At 53.0% G+C, this 20,261-nt stretch overlaps 1 protein-coding gene across 6 annotated transcripts in view; it reads right to left on the bottom strand.

Annotated features, from left to right (window-relative positions):
* Positions 1 to 1,366: 1,366 nt before the first annotated feature.
* Positions 1,367 to 20,261, bottom strand: part of DCAKD (dephospho-CoA kinase domain containing) — a 29,634-nt gene continuing 10,739 nt past the window's right edge. For 3 of the 6 annotated variants that reach the window (XM_030800335.1, XM_030800338.1, XM_030800337.1), the window contains 4 exons: positions 12,580 to 12,810; positions 11,993 to 12,196; positions 7,779 to 7,866; positions 1,367 to 2,693 (listed from right to left, as the gene is read on the bottom strand). In XM_030800335.1, coding sequence (XP_030656195.1) covers positions 2,402 to 2,693; positions 7,779 to 7,866; positions 11,993 to 12,196; positions 12,580 to 12,691 — 696 coding nt within the window. In that variant the 5' untranslated portion in view covers positions 12,692 to 12,810 and the 3' untranslated portion in view covers positions 1,367 to 2,401. Of the gene's footprint in view, positions 2,694 to 7,778; positions 7,867 to 11,992; positions 12,197 to 12,579; positions 12,811 to 13,174; positions 13,208 to 20,261 lie in introns of those variants that run through there. The other 3 variants (XM_030800336.1, XM_003270728.4, XM_012497659.2) reach the window with 2 other exon arrangements.

The raw sequence follows: 20,261 nt of genomic DNA, 5'->3' as shown, positions 1-20,261 counted from the left end.
CTCGGGGTCAGGCAGAGCCTCCGCGCCCACCTGGCCCGCGCTCCCGCGGCAGCCGCTCGGCAGAAGTCTGAGGCCGCCCGCGGCCCGAGAAGAGGAAGATTAGGCCGCTCGGCGAGCGCCCGCCGCGGAGGCCCAGCCCAGCCCAGCCCAGCCCGGGAGGGTGCTGCCACCTGCCGGCCGAACGGCAGGCCGCCGGCTCGGGCGCGGGCCTGGGTCCCGGAGGCCCGACCTCTGCGGTTGCTGAGCGGCCTCAACTTCAAGTCCCCTTCGGAGAAAGTAGTCCTTCTTTTAAGGCCGCTTTGGACCCCCAAGGCCAGGAAGGGGATCCCGGGGCAGGGAGGCAAGAGGAGAGGGAGCTCTGGCGAGGCCCGGGAAGGGCAGGGCTGAATCCGAGGTTTCTCCACACGTGCCATGCTCTGACATTCCTGCTTCAAACCCAGCTCACTGGGTCAGGGAAGAAGTTAATTCTCTGGAACTTTACAGTTTGCTAAGGGTTTTCAGTGTCCTCCACTATGAAGCCTTACGATGTATGAGTAGAAACTAAAGGCAGGAGGTCACATGGCAAGCAGAGCCGGAACCCGAGCCCAAGGCCCAACCCCAGGCTTCAGCTCCTCCTGACAAGAGGCTCAGGGAACAGGAGAGAGTTCAGAAGCCTGGCTCTGCAACCTGGACCAAATCCATCTTTCTGAGCCTGGGATGGAAATAATCAGTGTTATGTTAACTATAGGGCCTTACACATCCAGCAGTGCCTGGCATGCTGCGGATACTAGGAAGTGCCATTTCCTCAATTATTGGGGTGACAGGGCACTGTGGGGGTCCATACCTTCCCTCTCCTTTTCCCCTCCTGGCGGATCGCACCAAACCGAGGAAGCGGCAGGCTCCTGCCACCCTCATCCTGCCTGGCCACCCACCCGGCAGCCCACCACTGCCTTACCCGGCCCTTCTTTGCCCCTTAGGGGTTTGCAGCAAGTTAATGAGCTAGACTCAGCACAAGCGGCTCTGGGAAAGGGGGAACTAAGTATGGCCACCACAGCATTTGCATCTGTCACACTCATTTCTAGCCTTAATAGGCTTCTAGCTGCAGGATCAACACATTAGCAGGTCTGCAGGCCCTGGCAGGGAAGGCTTATGTCTGCGCTGCTCTAATTGGGTTGGGGAAGGCAGAAGGGGAGGCGGGGCAGGAAGGTGTGACGCTGCCTCAGCCCTCTACCCACCTCCCACAAAGGTGCCTTGGGCCTGGCTGCAGTCCTTCTGGGACCCAGGGAGAAGCCTGATGGCAAGTGTACCTTCTGGGGCCCTCACCTCCCCCTGGGCTCCGGGAGGATTACAGCCCAGTGTGGGAAGAAGCTAAGTCTGGGAATCTTGGTTGGTCTGGGGCATTTCAGATGAACACACTTTATTAAACACCAACAGCAGACCAGGCTCTGCACTAAGAACACAGAGATGAATAAAACACTGTCCCTGTCCCCAGAGGGCTTACAGTCTAGTAGGAAAAACCAGGCAAGTTTCAGCTAATTACTGTACTGTTGGATTAAGGTGAAACATTGAGGGGGAGTTGGTATCCTAGACCACCTAACCCAGCCTGGGGCTTTAGACAGTGCCTGAACTGAGAGCTAGTTGTAGGTTAAAAAAAAAAAAAAAAAAAAAGAAGAAGAAATAAAGAAAATAAAAGGTATCCCAGGATCCCAGGCCAGGAGCAGCAGGTTGAAGGCACAGAGGCAAGAAACAACAAGCATGGTGTACATGGAATACCAAGAGGTCCAGGGGAGGAGTAGGGGTGGGAGGCAATAAGCAGGACATGAGAGCACTGCACAAACCCTACGTGGGGAGAGGGGTCTCCCAGAAGAGGCTGACCCTGCCTGGCTACAGCGTTACCCAAGAGAGAATCCTTGCTGCATGCTGGCCAGGAGCTCAACCTAGGGGAGGGCCTTGTTGACTCTGTTTGAACATGGAAACCCTTGGTCCATCATGATTTCCCTTGGTCCACTGAGGAGGTTTAGGCCATAATGGGGTAGGTGCTTAGAGACGGTTCAAGCCCAGTGAACCCTTGGCCTCCCAGCTCTGAGGAGGGCCACAGAGCCAGTATTCCCTACCCCCGCCCACAGGAATGTATAGCAGTCTCTGTTGTTTTCACATACCATTAGGGTTGCTGTTCTGTAGGTGCTGCTTGGGGAAGGTGGGAAGGACAGCAGGCTGTTTCTTGACTTCAAATAGGATACGCTCCAAAGAAGGGATGGCCTGGCACAGAGGCCCAGCCCCGATTCGGAGAGTCCGTGTTTGTGTGTGTGTGTGTGGGTGCGTGTGTGTGTGGAGGGGGCTGGGAGGAAACAGGATGTGTTACCTGGCTTCAGCCTCCAAGGAGATAGATGGAGGCCTGGGGCTCCCTGCCTTGAGTGCCCCACTAGGCGTAAGGCAGAAGGTAGCGGGTGAGCAGGTAGAGGAGGCTGGCAATGGCAGCGAGCCCTGTGAGGACACCAAGCCTCAGCGGCAGGTACTCCAGGGAGCGCTCCAGCTCGGCGTGCAAAAGGATGACCTGGCGTTTGGTGACGCTCCACTCGCCCGAGTTGTCTAGGACATGGCGGGCCATGCGGGCCTTGTCTGTCAGGGGCAGCTGGGCATTGATGCGGGCCTCTGCGTCCTTGCGGTTCAGGCTGTTCCGCCGCATCAACCGGGCCAGCTGTGTGTCCCGGTCACTAAGGACAGGGCAAAAGGGCACTGTAGGTCCTGCCTCCCTCTCACCCCAAGTTACAGGGATAGGCAGCCCTGCCAGGCCCAGCCTGAAACAGAGAGCATGAAGACTGGATTTGCCCTCCAATCCTACCCTGCTCTGGGCTACTCGGGGTCCCACAGCCAGGGAGGGAGGCCTGGAAGTTCACTGGCTGCCTCCCACCCCATTCCACTCACTGTGAGGACGGTAGCTCTATGCGCTACCGAAGCCCCTTAATACAAACAAGGGGGGAACTTTGGCCACAGTTTTGTTTGTTTTTTTGTTTTTTTGCCATCTGGGGTCTCTTTGCTTTGCTACTAGACCTGAGATTCCCCAGTCATAAGGTGGGAAGATTTCATCACCTGGAACCAGCTACATCCTGGATCCCTGGATGGGTGACCTTTACTGAAAGGCCTATGCCTATGAGCTAGATGCTTCCTGCAGTTCCCCTGAGGGCCTGGGCCTTCAGTATCGAAAATATCTCCTTGGGCCATCAGAAAGACCCCTCTCCTTGCTGCTACACCCCTCCCCTGAACATTTAGAGTAAAAGGATTGTGCTGAGATGGTATCTGTTGTGCTTAATGCCACTGATGATGTGGGACAGACAAACCCAAGGTGCTTCAAAGAGGATCAAGGACATGAGAATTGGTCCCCCTTAGTTGTGGGACAGGATTCAGCACTGCAGATTAGGTCAGACAATACCAAGTCTCCCAACTCCAAGAGAAATTCAAAGAATACCTCCTTCACCTACCCTGAGGTCACCATCTGGGTCCTTCCTCAGGAAACTCCCTCTCTTGCCTGGGGCTACAGTCAGTCCTCTGGAGCGGAGTTACCTCTAACACCCCTCGAGCTCTAAGAGCTACTTCAGCCCCTCAATGAGGACAAGCGCAGAAGGGGTTGCAGCAGCTGTTTTCTACCATTTGGGGTCTTTCTGCCTTGTCACTAGGCCCGAGTTTTCCCAGTTATAAAATGGAAGGGTTTGATCACTACATTTTGGTTCCTCCTTTTTTTTTTTTTTTCCTGAGACAGTCTCACTCTGTTGCCCAGGCTGGAGTGCAGTGGCGTGATCTTGGCTCACTGCAAACTCTACCCTCCGGGTTCAAATGATTCTCCTGCCTCAGCCTCCTGAGTAGCTGGGATTACCAGCATGCGCCACCATGCACAGCTAATTTTTGTATTTTTTTTTTTTTTTGATACGGAGTCTCGCTCACCCAGGCTGGAGTGCAGTGGCACAATCTCTGCTCACTGTAGCCTCTGCCTCCTGGGATCAAGAGGTCTTCCTGCCTCAGCCTCCCGAGTAGCTGGGATTACAGGCGTGCAACACCATGCCCAGCTAATTTTTGTATTTTTAGTAGAGATGGGATTTCACCATGTTGGCCAGGCTGGTCTTGAACTCCTGACCTCAGGTGATCCACCCGCCTTGGCCTCCCAAAGTGCTGGGATTACAGGCATAAGCCACCATGCCTGGCCTTTTTTTTTTTTTTCTTTTTTGAGATGGAGTCTTGCTCTTTCATCCAGGCTGGAGCGCAATGGTGCGATCTCGGCTCACTACAACCTCCGCCTCCCAGGTTCACGCCGTTCTCCTGCTTCAGCCTCCCGAGTAACTGGGACTACAGGCGCCTGCCACCACACCTGGCTAATTTTTTGTATTTTTAGTAGAGATGGGGTTTCACCGTGTTAGCCAGGATAGTCTCGATCTCCTGACCTGTGATCCGCCCGGCTTGGCCTCCCAAAGTGCTGGGATTACAGGCGTGAGCCACCGCGCCCGGCTTTTTTTTTTTTTTTTTTTTTAATAAATATAAAGACGAGGTCTTGCTGTGTTGCCTACACTGGTCTCAAACTCCTGGGCTCAAGTGATCCTCCCACCTCGGCAGTTTGGTCCCCTCTTAGTGATTCTGGGAAGCAGACCAAGTGAGGCCAAAAACAAGTGCAGCCACTTGCCATGAAAATGAATTACACAAGCTATAGATTTCCTCTGTTATGGGGTCAGTGTACTGTGGCCATTGTGGGGCCAATACCCACCTGGCTGAGAACAAGGACTAAATCCAGCCTTCATCAGGGAGACCACATATCTGTGGGCGGGAGAATCGAGGGTGAGAATGGAGATGGACTGGGGCTCCCAGTAGGTGCACATCCTCCTGAAGCTGTGGCCCAGACCACAGAGCCTCCTGGATGTGGGGCAGCACCTCCGACAGCCCTTCCTGGGGCTCAGAAATGGTCCGATTCTAGTTAATCTAAGACTTGGTACAATTTGTGGTAACAGGATTTTTACCCACTTATTCCACAATCAACAAATTTTTCAGAAACATGAAATTGGCTGGGCATAGTGGCTCATGCCTATAATCCCAGCACTTTGGGAGGCCAAGGAGGAGGATCACTGAGCCCAGGAGCTTGAGACCAGCCTGGGCCACACAGCAAGACCCAATCTCTACAAAAAATAAAAAAATGAGTCAGATGTGATGCTGCATGACTGCAATCCCAGCTACTCAAGAGGCTGAGGTGGGAAGACTGCTTGAGCCCAGGAGGTTGAGGCTGTAGTAAGCTGTGATTGTGCCACTGCACTCTAGCCTGAGTGACAAAGTGACACTCTGTCTCAAAAAAAAAAAACCAGCATGAAATCATGTTTTGGTATAATCACACTTCAGGAGATGTCCTAAGTAATTTCAAATGCACCAGGGGTAGTCTTTCAGTTAAAGAAATCCACAAGGGAGTCCTTATTTTTGTAAAGCCTAGATCCCTTTGGTGAAAAGCATCACCACCTCTCTGGCATCTCTCAAGAGTTATACACCCACATCCACTGAAAGCAGGGCATGAGTGGCACCCAGGACTCTGGCAAAGGCTCCTCTGGCCGGTGAGTGGGGTTGAAGGTCTCCTGGAGAGCACACACGATCAACAAAGCCCCACTCACCCACCAAAACCCATGGCCACCTCTGCTCTCGGCAAACAGACCAACCTCAAAGAAAAGCACAGGAAGGGCTGGGCACGGTGGCTCATGCCTGTAATCCCAGCACTTTGGGAGGCCAAGGCAGGCAGATCACGATCAGGAGTTTGAGACCAGCCTGACCAACATGGTGAAACCCCATCTCTACTAAAAATACAAAACTTAGCTGGGCATGGTGGCGTGCGCCTGTAATCCCAGCTAATCAGGAGGCTGAGGCAGGAGAATCACTTGAACCTGGGAGGCAGAGGTTGCAGTGAGCTGAGACTGTGCCACTCTACTCCAGCCTGGGTGACAGAGTGAGACTCCATCTCAATTAAAAAAAAAAAAAAAAAAAAAGCAAAGCACAGGAAGGACAAATGTCCAGAGGTGGGCGTGGGGTCATCTGGCGACTGCACATGCAGGTGTTGGCCCCTGCTCTGTCTTCTCATCTACACTCTAAGATACTTTTTTTTTTTTGAGACGGAGTCTCGCTCTGTCGCCCAGGCTGGAGTGCAGTGGTGCGATCTCAGCTCACTGAAAGCTCTGCCTCCCAGGTTCACGCTATTCTCCTGTCTCAGCCTCCGGAGTAGCTGGGACTACAGGCGCCCGCCACCATGCCCAGCTAATTTTTTTTGTATTTTTAGTAGAGATGGGGTTTAACTGTGTTAGCCGGGATGGTCGCGATCTTCTGACCCCGTGATCTGCCCACCTCGGCCTCCCAAAGTGCTGGGATTACAGTCATGAGCCACCACACCCGGCCTTTTATTTTTTGAGACGGAGTTTCATTCTTGTTGCCCAGGCTGGAGTGCAATGGTGCAATCTCTGCTCACTGCAACCTCCAACTCCTGGGTTCAAGCGATTCCCTGGCCTCAGCCTCCCAAGTGGCTGAGATTACAGGTGCCCACCACAATGCCCTGCTAGTTTTTGTATTTTTAGTAGAGATGAGGTTTCACCATGTTGGCCAGGCTGGTCTCGAACTCCTGACCTCAGGTAATCCACCCACTTCGGCCTCCCAAAGTGCTGGGATTAGAGGCGTGAGCCACTGCACCCGGCCTCTAAGATCCTTTTAAAAAAAAATGTTTTTATCCCTAAGTACAAAGTTCCAGTCGTGCTACTAAGGCAAAGATAATTCCAGGTCTTCGTGGGGTCTGCCTGACCTTAGTTGACAGCCTCACAAACAGGGAATGAAGAACCCAAAGAGGCTGTAGGTTTACTCACATAAGGCAGCATGGCCCAGTGGGGGAGCTGAGAGGATGCCTGCGTCCCTGCACTGGGCTCAAGGGATTCAGACTGGGCTTTCAACGACAGCCCATGGGGACCCACTGGGAAAGGCAGGGGGATTTTCAGGGCCCTGAGCACTCCAGGCTCCGCCTCCAGCGTGCTGGGAGCCTCCAAGGCCTTAGGCTCTTGAGAGCCAACCTATGCCCAAAATACCAGCAGAGCCAAGTGCCCATCTATGTGTCTGCTGTACTTATGGGTGGCATCTGGGAAGCTTCTGGGTGGCAGAGATACCCTGCGGACTCATCTACTCTCACCCCACTGGGACAGGGACTCATTTTCCCCACAGGTTGATCCTCCTCTGTTTGTCAAACCTGGATTCTGGTTGGCTCCATGTCCTGGGGAATTCTGAGAACAAAGTGCCTTCCTTAGCTGGGCTGTGACAGTCCCTTCCACAAAACCTTCTATTCATAACAGGTGTTGCCAAAGGGTGACCCTGGACACATTCTGTAACTGCCCCCTCTTTAATTTTATCTTCAGTAACTCAGGAATATCAACACTTGTCCTGACCACCTCCCACTGAGAGGTAAACTGTGCAAAGTAATAAAGGTGCTACAGGAGGAAGAAGGAGCCACTGGGTAGCAGTGGCCCAGGGCGAGGCCAGGCATCTGGGCTGAAGTGCCTGCAATGGTCAGCAGGGAGAGCGCTCCCCAAACACTAGAGAAGCCCGCGAGCCGTCCCTTCCCACACCTGCCCCCAGGACTATCCGCATCAGGCACAAAGGTTGGTTTCTACAGATCCTGGGCACTGCTGCCCAAACCCCCATGCCTCTTGGCCGCCCCATGGGGAAAGGGCAAAGTGCAAAATGATGTGGGCTGTTTCCCAGATACCCCCGTGGTCCTCCCTTCCAGCCAGGGCATGCTACACACTCACCAGTATACTACCACGGTGTGCTTCATGTACTTGAGCAACTTCTTGGTCTCAAACAGCAGGGGGATATCCAGAATCACGTAGCGGTATCCTGGGGAGAGGTTGGAAATCCCCCAAGTTCAATTCTGCAAGCACACACTGAGGACTGATGATACGCTGGGCCCTACCGTCCAGAGCGCCCAGCAGAGGGGCAGGCCTTCCAAGGACACACATACCCTGCACACTGGCTGGTTCCAATGCTGTGCAGAGCAGAAGGCTGCAGAAAATCATTTCTGGATAGCTGGTCAGGGAAGACCTTGTAGAAGGGCTGGCACTTGTGCTGGCCTTGAAAAGTGGGGGACAGGTCTTTTGATACTTGAAAATGAGAAGGTGAAGGTGAGGATTCCACGAATGAGGACCACCACAGCACAAGGAGAGGGAGGCTCTACTGTGCGGGCTGAAGCAGAGGCCTCAGGCTGTGTGAGGCAAGGTGGTGATCAGGGCATGCACTAAGGGTTTAGTTTACCTTGATCTTAAATCTCAAGTTGTTATTTCTCAGAAAAAACAAACAAACAAACAAAACACCCAAAAGATAGGTTCTCCCCAAAGAGCCAGGTGCAGGCCCAGCCCTGCTGACAAGAGCCAAGATGGGCTGTCTCTACCAACTCTCCATGAGAGGCTCACATGGGGGCGGCAGCATTAGAAAGAAGCTGCTTCTCCCATCAGAGGCAGACCTACAGCCAGGGTAAGGCCTGGATCTGGAGGCAGAGGGGGCAGTTATGACTAATACTGTATTACACTCCTGCAGTGTAAAAGGCACTGGCTGGACCTCCCACTACAAGCCAAGGCCAGTCAAGGGCAGCACCCCCATCCACTGTGAGTGAGCACATCCGTAGGCTGCTGTGGGCTACACGCTCCTCGTTCTTTTTAGGTCAGTGACCCCCGTGCATGTGTACAAAGCTGGGAGGGCTCCAGGAGAGCAAGAAGGGTAAGGGACAGGGAAATGCTTCTCTGTCCAGAGACCCCTGGCCTGGCTGGGGCAGGAGACTGCACCCCTGGAGCATCCCACTCCAAACACTTCCAAGCACAGAACCAGACACACATCACACCAATTCCAGGGGTGTCACGGGAAACTTGCACTCAAAGTGATACAGGGACAATGGGGGTGGGGGGTGGCAATCTCAGTTGCTTGGTTTCCTGTTCCCCAAGACTTGCTGCTCAGTAAGCCCAAGGGAAGCCCACAGTTGAACAAGGGGGTTAAAACCATGGGCTCTGATGACACACCTTGGTTGGTAGCCCCCCGCTTCCCCACCATGTGACCTTGGGCCCCCTTTCGTGTAAACCTCATCTGTGTAAATGAGTAAAAAGAATACTTACTTCACAGGATGATGGTAAAGACGAAATGAGCCTTGAATATATGTGAACCATGCAGTACCCTTCACCAGTCCCTCGCTAGGTGCCCCAAAATGATAGTTACTGTTGCAGGGGGAGGCCAGCAGTGTGGTACGCTCCCCTAACTTGGAGCAGAAGCCAAGACCAGATCCTCTCCAGGCCTCTTATCTCCCTTTCCTGTTCAGCTTCCATCACTTCCTCTCCCCTTGCTGTCCTTTCTCCGGCCCCTCTGGGGAGTACATGGTCAGCTCTTTGGTTCACCAGCAAAGGGCTATTCAGCTGTCACATCCCTCCTGCCTGATAAGCTCTGCAAACCATCCTGACTCTATTAAGACATCCGTCTGCCTACACAGAGAAGTCCCCAACAGCTGGTGATCTTATCTGACGTTTGATTATACCAACTTTGACAGTTGTATTTGTTATACTCATCAGGGAAAAACTGGGACTGTGGAAGCCACAGCTGTCGTCCCCATTTTTCACCTTACTGAGCTCAAAAGGGCTTTCTGGCTTTTATTTAAGTGGTGGTGGCTGGGGAAGCAGGAGGCTGGGTGGATGACACAGTGAAAGAGCTTTGGAACCGGTGACATTATCCGATGTTTAATTTCAGAAGGGGAGAGCCATTGCCGCCTCAAAGCCCTGCAGATGCACCGGTAACTGGCCTGGGAGAGAATGCAGAAAGGACAGGAATGAAAGGCAGATGACTTCACTCTGGGTGGGGGACGGGAAGGACACTGGCACAACATAGGAGGCAGCACAAAGAGTCCAGAGGGAGGACTCTTCTTGAGGGAGGCAGGGAGGAGGCCTGCGGCGTGGTGCTGAGATGGAGTGCACACGCTGGTTCAGCAGGGAAGATGCAGGAGCCAGCTCCAGCCTGGCCGGAAGGGGGTTGGGGTCAGCATCATAGATGTCTGTCGAGTCATCCCTCTTTTGGAGGGAGGTATTGGCCAGAGGGGGATGAGGGTGGGGGGAGGTTGCTCACTCAAGGCATGACAGAATAAGGGGCTTGGCCATGGTCATAGTGTAAAAGGCTCCCCCAGCCAGGCACAGTGGTTCACGCTTGTATTCCCAGCACTTTGGGAGGGCGAGGCAGGCAGATCATGAGGTCAGGAGTTCAAGACCAGCCTGGCCAATATAGTGAAACCCCATCTCTACTAAAAATACAAAAGTTAGCCAGGTTTGGTGGCATGTGCCTGTAGTCCCAGCTACTCGGGAGGCTGAGGGCAGAACAATCACTTGAACCCGGGAAGGGAGGTTGCAGAGCCGAGATCACCCCACTGCACTCCAGCCTGGGTGACAGAGCGAGTCTCCATCTCAAAAAAGAAAAAAGGCTCCTCTATACCCTCGTGGAAGGAGAGTCTCAGTGTAGTGACTGAGAGTGGGGTGATAGGCAGCCAGGCCTTCAACTCGGAGGCCCAGGCTGGAGGCCACATGTGCCAAAGGCTGGCATGCAAATCTCCAACAGCCCTAGGCCAGCCTCTTGCCAGATCCCAAGCCACCGCCCTCTGTTCTCCCTCCCACTTCTGGTGACTGACCCCATCCTGGAAAGTAAGCATCAGGCCACCTCTGTGCAATGCTGTCCTGAAGAACATGGCTTAGGCCAGGTGTGGTGACTCATGCCTGTAATCCCAGCACTTTGGGAGGACAAGGTGGGAGGATTGCTTGAGGCCAGGAGTTTGAGATCACTTTGGCCAGCACAGTGAGACCCCATCTCTAAAAATAAAATAAAATAAAATAAAATAAAATGAAATAAAAAAGAACAGGGCTTGAACCATGGCATATAGCTTGGAAGAAGGTTCTTGCCAACTGGCCCCAGGCCCCTGCTTTTCAAATACTCCCCTCTTTTCCATCTGGGCACTGCCTGGCTGTCCCCGCACCTGCACCTAACTCTCCATGAAGCCCAAGCTGCAGAGGATAGTCCCCACTTAGCACCCTTCCCCTACCCACCCTGGCCATCTTGGTCCCTTCCCAATTTCCAGTCTACAAACTTGCTTTCCCAGATGGCTCAGCCAGAACCAAACCTGCCCCTGACTGCAGTTTACATGTGTGATTGACTGCAGTTTACATGTGTGATTAACTGACAGTCACTGACCTGGACTCTCAGTCTTCCTAACATGCTCACGTTGGATTTTTTCTTTTTTTTGAGACGGAGTCTTGCCCAGACAGTCTGAGTACAGGGTGCAATCTCAGTTCACTGCAACCTCCACCTCCCAGGTTAAAGCGATTCTCCTGCCTCAGCCTCCTGAGTAGCTGGGCTTACAGGTGCACACCACCATGCCCAGCTAACTTTTGTATTTTTAGTAGGGACAGGGTTTCACCATGTTGGCCAGGCTGGTCTCGAACTCCTGACCTCAAGTGATCTGCCTGCCTCGGCCTCCCAAAGTGCTGGGATTACAGGCATGAGCCACTGTGCCCAGCCTCATGTTGGATTATTATCCCCGCTGCACAGATGAAGAAATGAGCTGAGGGCTAGATCACTCAATGAGGTCACACAGCTAGAAAGTCAGGGTTGGGATTTGAACTCAGATCTATGGCTCCATTATTCACCAGCTCTTATTACTCCCATCCCTACTAGAAAAACAAACTTACTTTCTGGGCTCATGGCTCGAAAGCCTCATGTGTCTCTTCTCATTAAACTGTCAGCCTCCTTAAGAGCTGAGGAAATGTGCTTCCTTCCTCTGGGGCTGGTACGGGGCTCTGCGTGGAGGGGATGCCAATAAGCAGTATGAACTCATCAGTTGGGATAACCAGCTCCCCTACCCTGGCCATACTTTCTGCAGAGGAGAAGGGCCCTGGCCCTGGAAGGAGAGGGTGTTGCCCCCAACCCTGCCCCAGGCCCCGGCACTTACCCCGGAGGAAGTACTTGAATGTCTCCTTCATCATCTCCTTGCGGATCTCGGGGTGGGTGATGGCGTTGAGCAGCTGCCGCCGGTCAGGCTGGTTAAAGATCAGGTCCCCCAGGACCTTGCGATTTATGTCGCCGTTCTCCAGCAAGACCTCAGTGCCGAAGACCTCTACGATGCGCCGGTGGGCAGGGTATCCTGGCTGCACGACTGTGGCAGGAGGAAGAAGCTGGGTCACTCCCTGAAGCCTCAGGGCCAGCCAGAGGACTTCAGTGACCAGGGGCAAAATGATGGGGAACTCGGGTGCTTCTTTCAGGTGGGGCAAAAGCAAAATGAGGGTGGAGAAAGCAGTGAAGGAAAAGAGCAGAGTGTACAGGATCCCTTGTGCTGGTAATGGGGTACAGCTGGGGGGTTTCTAAAAAGAGAAAATAGAAGAGCAGAGAAGGCAAGCATGGGGCAGAGACAGAAGTCAGACCAGGGTCGACAGGAGCCTTCCCCTCCTCTGAGACTTATAAAAAAAAGGAGGCATGGCAGAAGGCCGGAAGCACGGGGAGCTGCTGTGCACGGCCCCCCAACCTGCCCCTCCAACTCACCGTGCCGGGCCATCACGTCCACGTCAATCACCGCACAGCCCAGCTGCTGGAACACCTGGATCACTGAGCTCTTGCCTGAGGCAATGCCCCCCGTCAGGCCCACCAGAAACATCTTCCCAGGAAAGAGAGCTGTCCGTGAGACTACGGAGCCAGGAGCCACAGAATCACTGGAGAGCAGGGCAAGCGTGGCCGGTGGGGGCGGTTCACCAGAGGAGTGCCAGAAGGACCTGCCTGGGAGAGGCCAGTGGGCCTGATCAGTTTGGGCCAAAATAATTGGGAGAGAGGAGGCAAAGGAAGTAAAGGGAGACAGCTTGGCTGGGGAGGGACATGCCCTGAGCTTGGGGTGCTCTGGGGCCATCTGGAGAGGAGAAACCCTCCAGGAAAGGCCTCCAGTATTTTAAAAACACAAAGAAGGCAAATGTGGCCGGGAGTGGTGGCTCACACCTGTAATCCCAGCACTTTGGGAGGCCAAGGTGGGTGGATCACCTGAGGTCAGGAGTTTGAGACCAGCCTGGCCAACATGGTGAAAGCCCATCTCTACTAAAAATACAAAAATTAGCTGGGCGTGGTGGTGTGCACCTAGAATTCCACTTACTCAGAAGGCTGTGGCAGGAGGATCGCTTGAACCTGGAAGGTGGAGGTAGCAGTAAGCTGAGATCCTGCCACTGCACTCCAGCCTGGGTGACAGAGCCAGATTCCTTCTCAAAAAAAAAGGCAAACGAATAGTATAAATTCAGCAATTAAAAGCTGAACAGGCAGGGCAAGGTCAGGTGCTGTTAGGCAGCATGCTTCCTGGATGAGGCAGGATCCCCTTGGAGGCCAACTTCCTAGAGGAAGGAGACACCTGTCTCTCTGCGGTGGACCCACAGCACTCTTCAGATGCCCACAGGTCCCCCTGGCCTTTACTTTCTAGTCTAGGAGACTGAGGCTCAAAGGGAAGAAATGGCCTGCCTGCAGCCATCCGCGGAAGTTGTAGGAGAGACCACAAATGGAGTCCAGGTGCCTGGACCCTCTTTCGCCCCAAGGCCTCCTCCCCACAGAAGATCCCATGGATCACTTCCCCTTGAACGCCAGCACTAGAACTGCCTGGGTGGCTGGTATAGATGGAGACGCACAATCCTCTTGGCCCAGATGGGGAACTGAGCCGCAAGCAGTGGCTCGGCAGCCACTAAGCCCGAGGTTTAGAAAAGTACCACTCTTGCCAAGAAGGAATGTGAGGGAAAGGCCAGGAAGCTGGGCGATGCTGGTGGTGTGACTTTGAGCTGGCGTGGTTTGTGGCTTCCTCAGACCAAGCAGCGGCAGCACGGCACAAAGGTTGGGGCACGGCTTCTTCACACCCAGCTCCTCCACTCACATGTGCTGCAACCCCGGGCAAGCCGCTTGCCTCCCTGAACCTCAGTTTTCTCATCCATAAAATGAGGTTTAGGATCATAAGACTGCCTTGGGTGGGCGTAGTGGCTCACGCCTGTAATCCCAGCACTTTGGGAGGCCGAGGCAGGCAGGTCAGGAGGTCGAGACCATCCTGGCTAACACAGTAAAACCCCGTCTCTACTAAAAATACAAAAAATTAGCCAGGCCTGGTGGCAGGCGCCTGCAGTCCCAGCTACTTGGGAGGCTGAGGCAGGAGAATCGCTTGAACCCAGGAGGCGGCGGTTGCAGTGAGCGGAGATTGCGCCCCTGCACTCCAGCCTGGGTGACAGAGCGAGACTCCGTCTCAGAGGAAAAAAAAAGAAAAAGAAAATGTATCTGCAGTCCATGGTATGTTGCTTGATAAATGGCAAATGTCCCAAAAATGGAAGTGAGGATAGTGATACAGGGTGAAAAGTAGGATTTACAGTTCCATTGCAAGGCATAGAAAGGAAAAAAAAAAAGACTTTCATGAAATCATGTCCCTATTCCTCCAACCTCAGACTATGACACCATAAACTTTTAGAGTCATGGTGCATTTTCTGGAGTAAATGAGGTTACCATGTCTTGGACTTTGTTCCCAGGCTAGAAGCAATTAAATCAAAGGCCAGGTCTCTCCCACCCTTCCTTCAGCCTCAAATCACTTCTCCAGGACTGTAAAATCTGCCATAGGACTTTTTTTGTTGCTGTTAAGCAGCAGATTTACTGTCCTAATTACACTTTGCTTGAGCTTACACTGAAATGAGTTTGCCTCCTGTGAGGACACACCAAATGACAGGGGAGGCAGCTGCTTGGATGTGGCTGAGTTGGTGCCTGGCTTGGGGCAGCAGGGGACCAACCTAGAAATTGAAATCTGCCACTGCTCATTCTCACCCCGGAAAGCCAGAGGTGGACAGAGGAAACTATCCACCATGGAGTCATCATCCAAATGGAGAGACCCAGCTACATTATTCAACTATTTAACAATCATTTCTAGGCCACGCACGGTGCTCACGCCTGTAATCCCAGTGCTTTGGGAGGCTGAGGCAGGAGGATTGCTTGAGACCAGGAGTTCGAGGCCAGCCTGGGCAATATAGCAAGGCTCTCTCTCTATTAAAAAATAATAATAATTTCTCCTCAATCTCTCTGAGGCTGGTGATCTCCTTCTAGGTCACAAAAACGATAGGGTTCAGTTGTAAAAACAAACAAACAAAACAAACAAACAAAATGTCAGCCACTCAGCTGAAGCTTTGAAATAGAAAATCTGGAAAGAACTTTTTTTTTTTTTTTTTTGAGATGAATTTCACTCTTATTGTTGCCCAGGCTGGAGTGCAATGGTGCATCTCAGCTCACTGTAACCTCCGCCTCTCAGGTTCAAGCGATTCTCCTGCCTCAGACTCCCAAGTAGTTGGGATTACATGCAGCTGTCACCATGCCCAGCTAATTTTTGTATTTTTAGTAGACATGGGGTTTTGCCATGTTGGCCATGGCTGGTCTCGAACTCCTGACCTCAGGTGATCCACCCACCTCAGCCTCCCAAAGTACTGGGATTACAGGCGTGAACCACCACGCCAAGCTTCAAGAGCTTTTTTTTTTTTTTTGAGACAGAGTCTCACTCTGTTGCCCAGGCTGGAGTGCAGTGGTGTGATCTTGGCTCACTGCAAGCTCTGCCTCCCGGGTTCACGCCATTCTCCTGCCTCAAACTCCCAAGTAGCTGGGATTACAGGCGCCTGCCACCACGCCCGGCTAATTTTTTTGTATTTTTTTTTTTTTTTGAGACGGAGTCTCGCTCTGTCGCCCAGGCTGGAGTGCAGTGGCGCGATCTCGGCTCACTGCAAGCTCCGCCTCCTGGGTTCACGCCATTCTCCTGCCTCAGCCTCTCCAAGTAGCTGGGACTACAGGCGCCCGCCACCACGCCCGGCTAATTTTTTGTATTTTTAGTAGAGACAGGGTTTCACCATGGTCTCGATCTCCTGACCTCGTGATCCGCCCGCCTCGGCCTCCCAAAGTGCTGGGATTACAAGCGTGAGCCACCGCGCCCGGCCTAATTTTTTTGTATTTTTAGTAAAGACGGGGTTTCACAGTGTTAGCCAGGATGGTCTCAATCTCCTGACCTCGTGATCCGCCTGCCTCGGCCTCCCAAAGTGCTGGGATTACAGGCGTGAGCCACGGTGCCCAGCCCGCAAGAGCTTTTTTAATCCCCACCCTACTGTTGTCCATAAAGTAATGACAGTCTGTTTCTCTCCACCAAAGCCCAGTCGGGAGGAATGGGAATGGGACTTCAGACTAGGCCAGGACTAGTGAACAGGCAAGGGCCAGGTTCCCTGATCTCTCATCACTGCAAGCAAGCCACAGTTACTAGGTCAGCCAACCTTGCCAGGCTCAGCTGAAGGAGCTGGAAGACCATCCATCCCCCTGTACACAGATGCCCAGGCCCCTCCTGAGACCTACTAAATCAGAATCTTGGGATCGAGCTGAGAGGGAAGTTCTTTTTTCTTTTTTTCTTTTTTTTTTTTTTGAGACAGAGTTTCACTCTGTTGCCCAGGCTGGAGTGCAGTGGCGCGATAGCTCACTGCAACCTCTGCCTCCCAGGTTCAAGCGACTCTCCTGCCTCAGCCTCCCGAGTAGCTGGGATTACAGGTGCCCGCCACCACACCCGGCTAATTTTCTGTATTTTTAGTAGAGATGGGGTTTCACCATGTTGGTCAGGCTGGTCTCAAACTCCTGCCTTCAGGTGATCCACCCACCTCAGCCTCCCAAAGTGCTGGGATTACAGGCGTGAGCCACCACACCCGGCCTTTTTTTTTTTTCTTTTCTTTTCTTTTCTTGAGACAAGAGTCTCTCTCTGTCCCCCAGGCTGGCATGCAGTGGTGCAATCTGGGCCCACTGCAACCTCTGCCTCATGGGTTCAAGAGATTGTCCTGCCTCAGCCTCCCGAGTAGCTAGGATTACACGTATGCACCACCATGCCCGGATGATTTTTTTGTTTTTTTTATTTTTTTTGAGACGGAGTCTTGCTCTGTCGCCCAGGCTGGAGGGCAGTGGTGCAATCTCGGCTCACTGCAAGCTCCGCCTCCCAGGTTCATGCCATTCTCCTGCCTCAGCCTCTCCGAGTACCTGGGACTACAGGCGCCCGCCACCACGCCCAGCTAATTTTTTGTATTTTTAGTAGAGACGGGGTTTCACCGTGGTCTCGATCTCCTGACCTCGTGATCCGCCTGCCTCGACCTCCCAAAGTGCTGGGATTACAAGCATGAGCCACCGCGCCCCGGCGATTTTTTTGTATTTTTAATAGAGACGAGGTTTCACCATGTTGGCCAGGCTGGCTCAAACTCCTGACCTCAGGTGATCTGCCCACCCAGGCAGTTCTGATGTGTAACAGTGCTCAGGATAAATTCTAACTCTTCTTTTATAGCAGTGGAGACTGAAGACCAGAGAAGGGAGGGGACTTCCCACCAGCAGCTATTATCAAAGGCTGGATGGAATTCAGGGCTCCTAACCCCTAGTCTAGACCCCTGCCTTTAATGTACTCAAGAAATGAAAAATTAATTTACCTTTAGACTAATGAGACAAAGTAAGGAAGATGAATGTTTGTAGGCAAATCAAGTCAGAGCCAAAGAGAAATAATTTCTTGATTATCATACTGTTTTCTTCCTGCAGAATGGCGGGGTGAGGGGGTGTGTGGACAATGGCCAGAGCACAGATGGAAATTCCAGCCTCCCGGGTTACCTAATGAGTATCCTCCCTTCTCAGTGCCTTGACCGAGTGTCTGTGGAAACAGACCAACAGCTGCTTGGCCTCCGTCAGGAAGGCCAAGGGGACAGAGGAGCACACGCCCAGGGAGGCTCCAGGTCCCCAACTTAAAGGGCCTCAACAAATAACAGCTGTTCCTGTCCAACAAGCCCCTCTGTAGCTCATTCCTTCACTAATCATCCACGGAGCTCCTCTGTGCTCTGCAGGAATGGTGCCAGGGACCTCTTGGGTAACCAGAGGAAAACACAAGTCTTGCCCCTTGGGAAAACTGGAGAGCTAGATAGTACCAGATGAAAACATCTGAGAACAGAGTGCTGACAGGTGAGCAGGAATGGTCAGGTGGTGCTGGCCCCGGGCCTGCTGTATAAGCGCCTTCCCACTCACTTGGCTGCGCACAGATCTACTGGGATCTTCCAGGGATGAAGCTCAGCAAGGAGCAAATGGAGGCTTAGGTACCCAGCGGCCTCCAAGTCCCACCTAGACCTGCCAGCACCTCCCTGTCAGGCCCACATGAACAAATGACCACCTTTGATCACCTGTGTTCATGACCCTCTTCCTGCTCTGGTCAAGTCATCATTCTCCAGAATCCAATCTGGCTTCCCACATTCCACTGCCGCTTACACAGAGGCAGTACATTCCTCACAGCAAGTGCTAAACCTGGCTATAATCTGAATTTACTGCGAAACTTACAAAAGGTACAGACACCCAGGCTCCATCTACCCCAGCTCACTGAATCTGAATCAGCTAGGCCTAGAACCACGGCTAAAATGAAAGGCTGTGGACTGGAAGTGGAAAGTCCTGGGTCCTGGTCTCTGAATTCTGTGATAAGACTACCCATGTTGTGACTGCAGGAAGTCTTCTCTCCAGCCTGGCCCAGGGTGGTAAGAACTCCATACAAGAAACAGCTGAGCCCTGGGTGCCTTCCCTCCTCTGAGCCTCAGTCCCCACACTTGTGAGTGAGAGGGCCTGGACTTTCAGTGCCAAGAATGGCGCGGCTCCCCAGGGAGGCTGAGAGACACACTGGTGATTTCTTCCTCCCTTTCAGTGGTTCAGAGCTCTCCTGGGAGTGGTGAATAAATGCTCCCCTGGGGCCGGGCACGGTGGCTGTAAGGCCAAGGTGGGCGGATCACTTGAGGCCAGGAGTTCGAGACCAGCCTGGCCAACATGGCGAAACCCCATCTCTACTAAAAATACAAAAATTAGCTGGGCGTGGTGGTACATGCCTGTAATCCCAGCTATTAGGGAGGCTGAGGCAGGAGAATTGTTTGAATCCGGGAAGCGGAGGTTGCAGTGAGCAGAGATCATGCCACTCTGGACTCCAGCCTGGGCGACAGAGTGAGACTTCGTCTCAAAAAAAAAAAAAAGGCCGGGTGCAGTGGCTCACACCTGTAATCCCAGCACTTTGGGGGGCCGAGGTGGGAGGACCACCTGAGGTCGGGAGTTCGAGACCAGCCTGACCAACATAGAGAAACGCCATCTCTACTAAAAATACAAAATTAGCCAGGCATGGTGGCGCATGCCTGCAATCCCAGCTACTCGGGAGGCTGAGGCAGGAGAATTGCTTGAACCCGGGAGGTGGAGGTTGTGGTGAGCTGAGATTGCGCCACTGCACTCCGGCCTGGGCAACAAGAGTGACACTCCGTCTCAAAAAAAAAAAAGCTCCCTTGGCAAACCAAGGGATGACATTACTGTTGGTGGCCTGGGAATCTTCCTCGTCAACACCAAAAGCTGTTCACAGAGCTGGCTTGGCTGGAGGCAGAAGGACAACACCAAGTCCACAGTAACAGAGAAGGAGCCAATGCACTGTGCAGGAGAAATGGAAGCTGGATTCTGGAACCAATCCCAGGTACGGGATTCATCAGCCAAGGAGGAGCCAGAAAGAAAAGCAGGCTTCGGATCCCAGGGAAGCCACACCCCATCCTTTCTTTTCCTCATTCTCCATGTCAGTGAAAGGCAGCAGGGTGCAAGGAGTTTGGGTTGGAGCTGGTGCCTGCGCCCCAACTCTGCAGTGAAGCTCTAAGGCCTCTGAAATGACGATCAGATTCTATTGTGCTCCATAAATGGTGGGCTCTTTTGCATCGGGTGTCTCCAAATTGCCTCTCAGTATTCACTTCTTGGGCCCAGTAGCCCCGAGAAGAGTAAGTACATTCAGAGAATGGTCTGTCTTAGAATCTCCTCTGGCAGTGTTTCTCTTAGGGAAAAATTAATGGGCTAAATAAAGCCCTACTGCTCTGGGAGGTCTGGCCAAGTTCTAACCCCACTAGGCCCACTCTGTTAGCCTAAGCCACCAGCACCTGTGCCCTGACCACTCCAGTAGCCTCATGACCTGACCCCCAGTCCCTGCCTGGCTTCTCCCCAAGGTAGCCAGGGTCATTGCTTAAAGGAGTCATCTGATTATGTCACTCCTGTCTAAAACCTTCACTGCCTTCTCCCGCCTCCTCCTGGCCCTTCACAGAGGTTTCCAGGCCCTGTGTGACTCCCTCAGTCACTCCCTGTCCATGATGCCTGGTGTCTGTCACACTGATCTTCCTTCTGTCCCTGAA

Source organism: Nomascus leucogenys, chromosome 19 (assembly GCF_006542625.1).
Source record: "Nomascus leucogenys isolate Asia chromosome 19, Asia_NLE_v1, whole genome shotgun sequence".
Lineage (NCBI taxonomy): Eukaryota > Metazoa > Chordata > Mammalia > Primates > Hylobatidae > Nomascus > Nomascus leucogenys.
The sequence above is the reverse complement of the archived record's forward strand: the minus strand, read 5'-3'. Positions and strand labels throughout refer to the sequence as shown.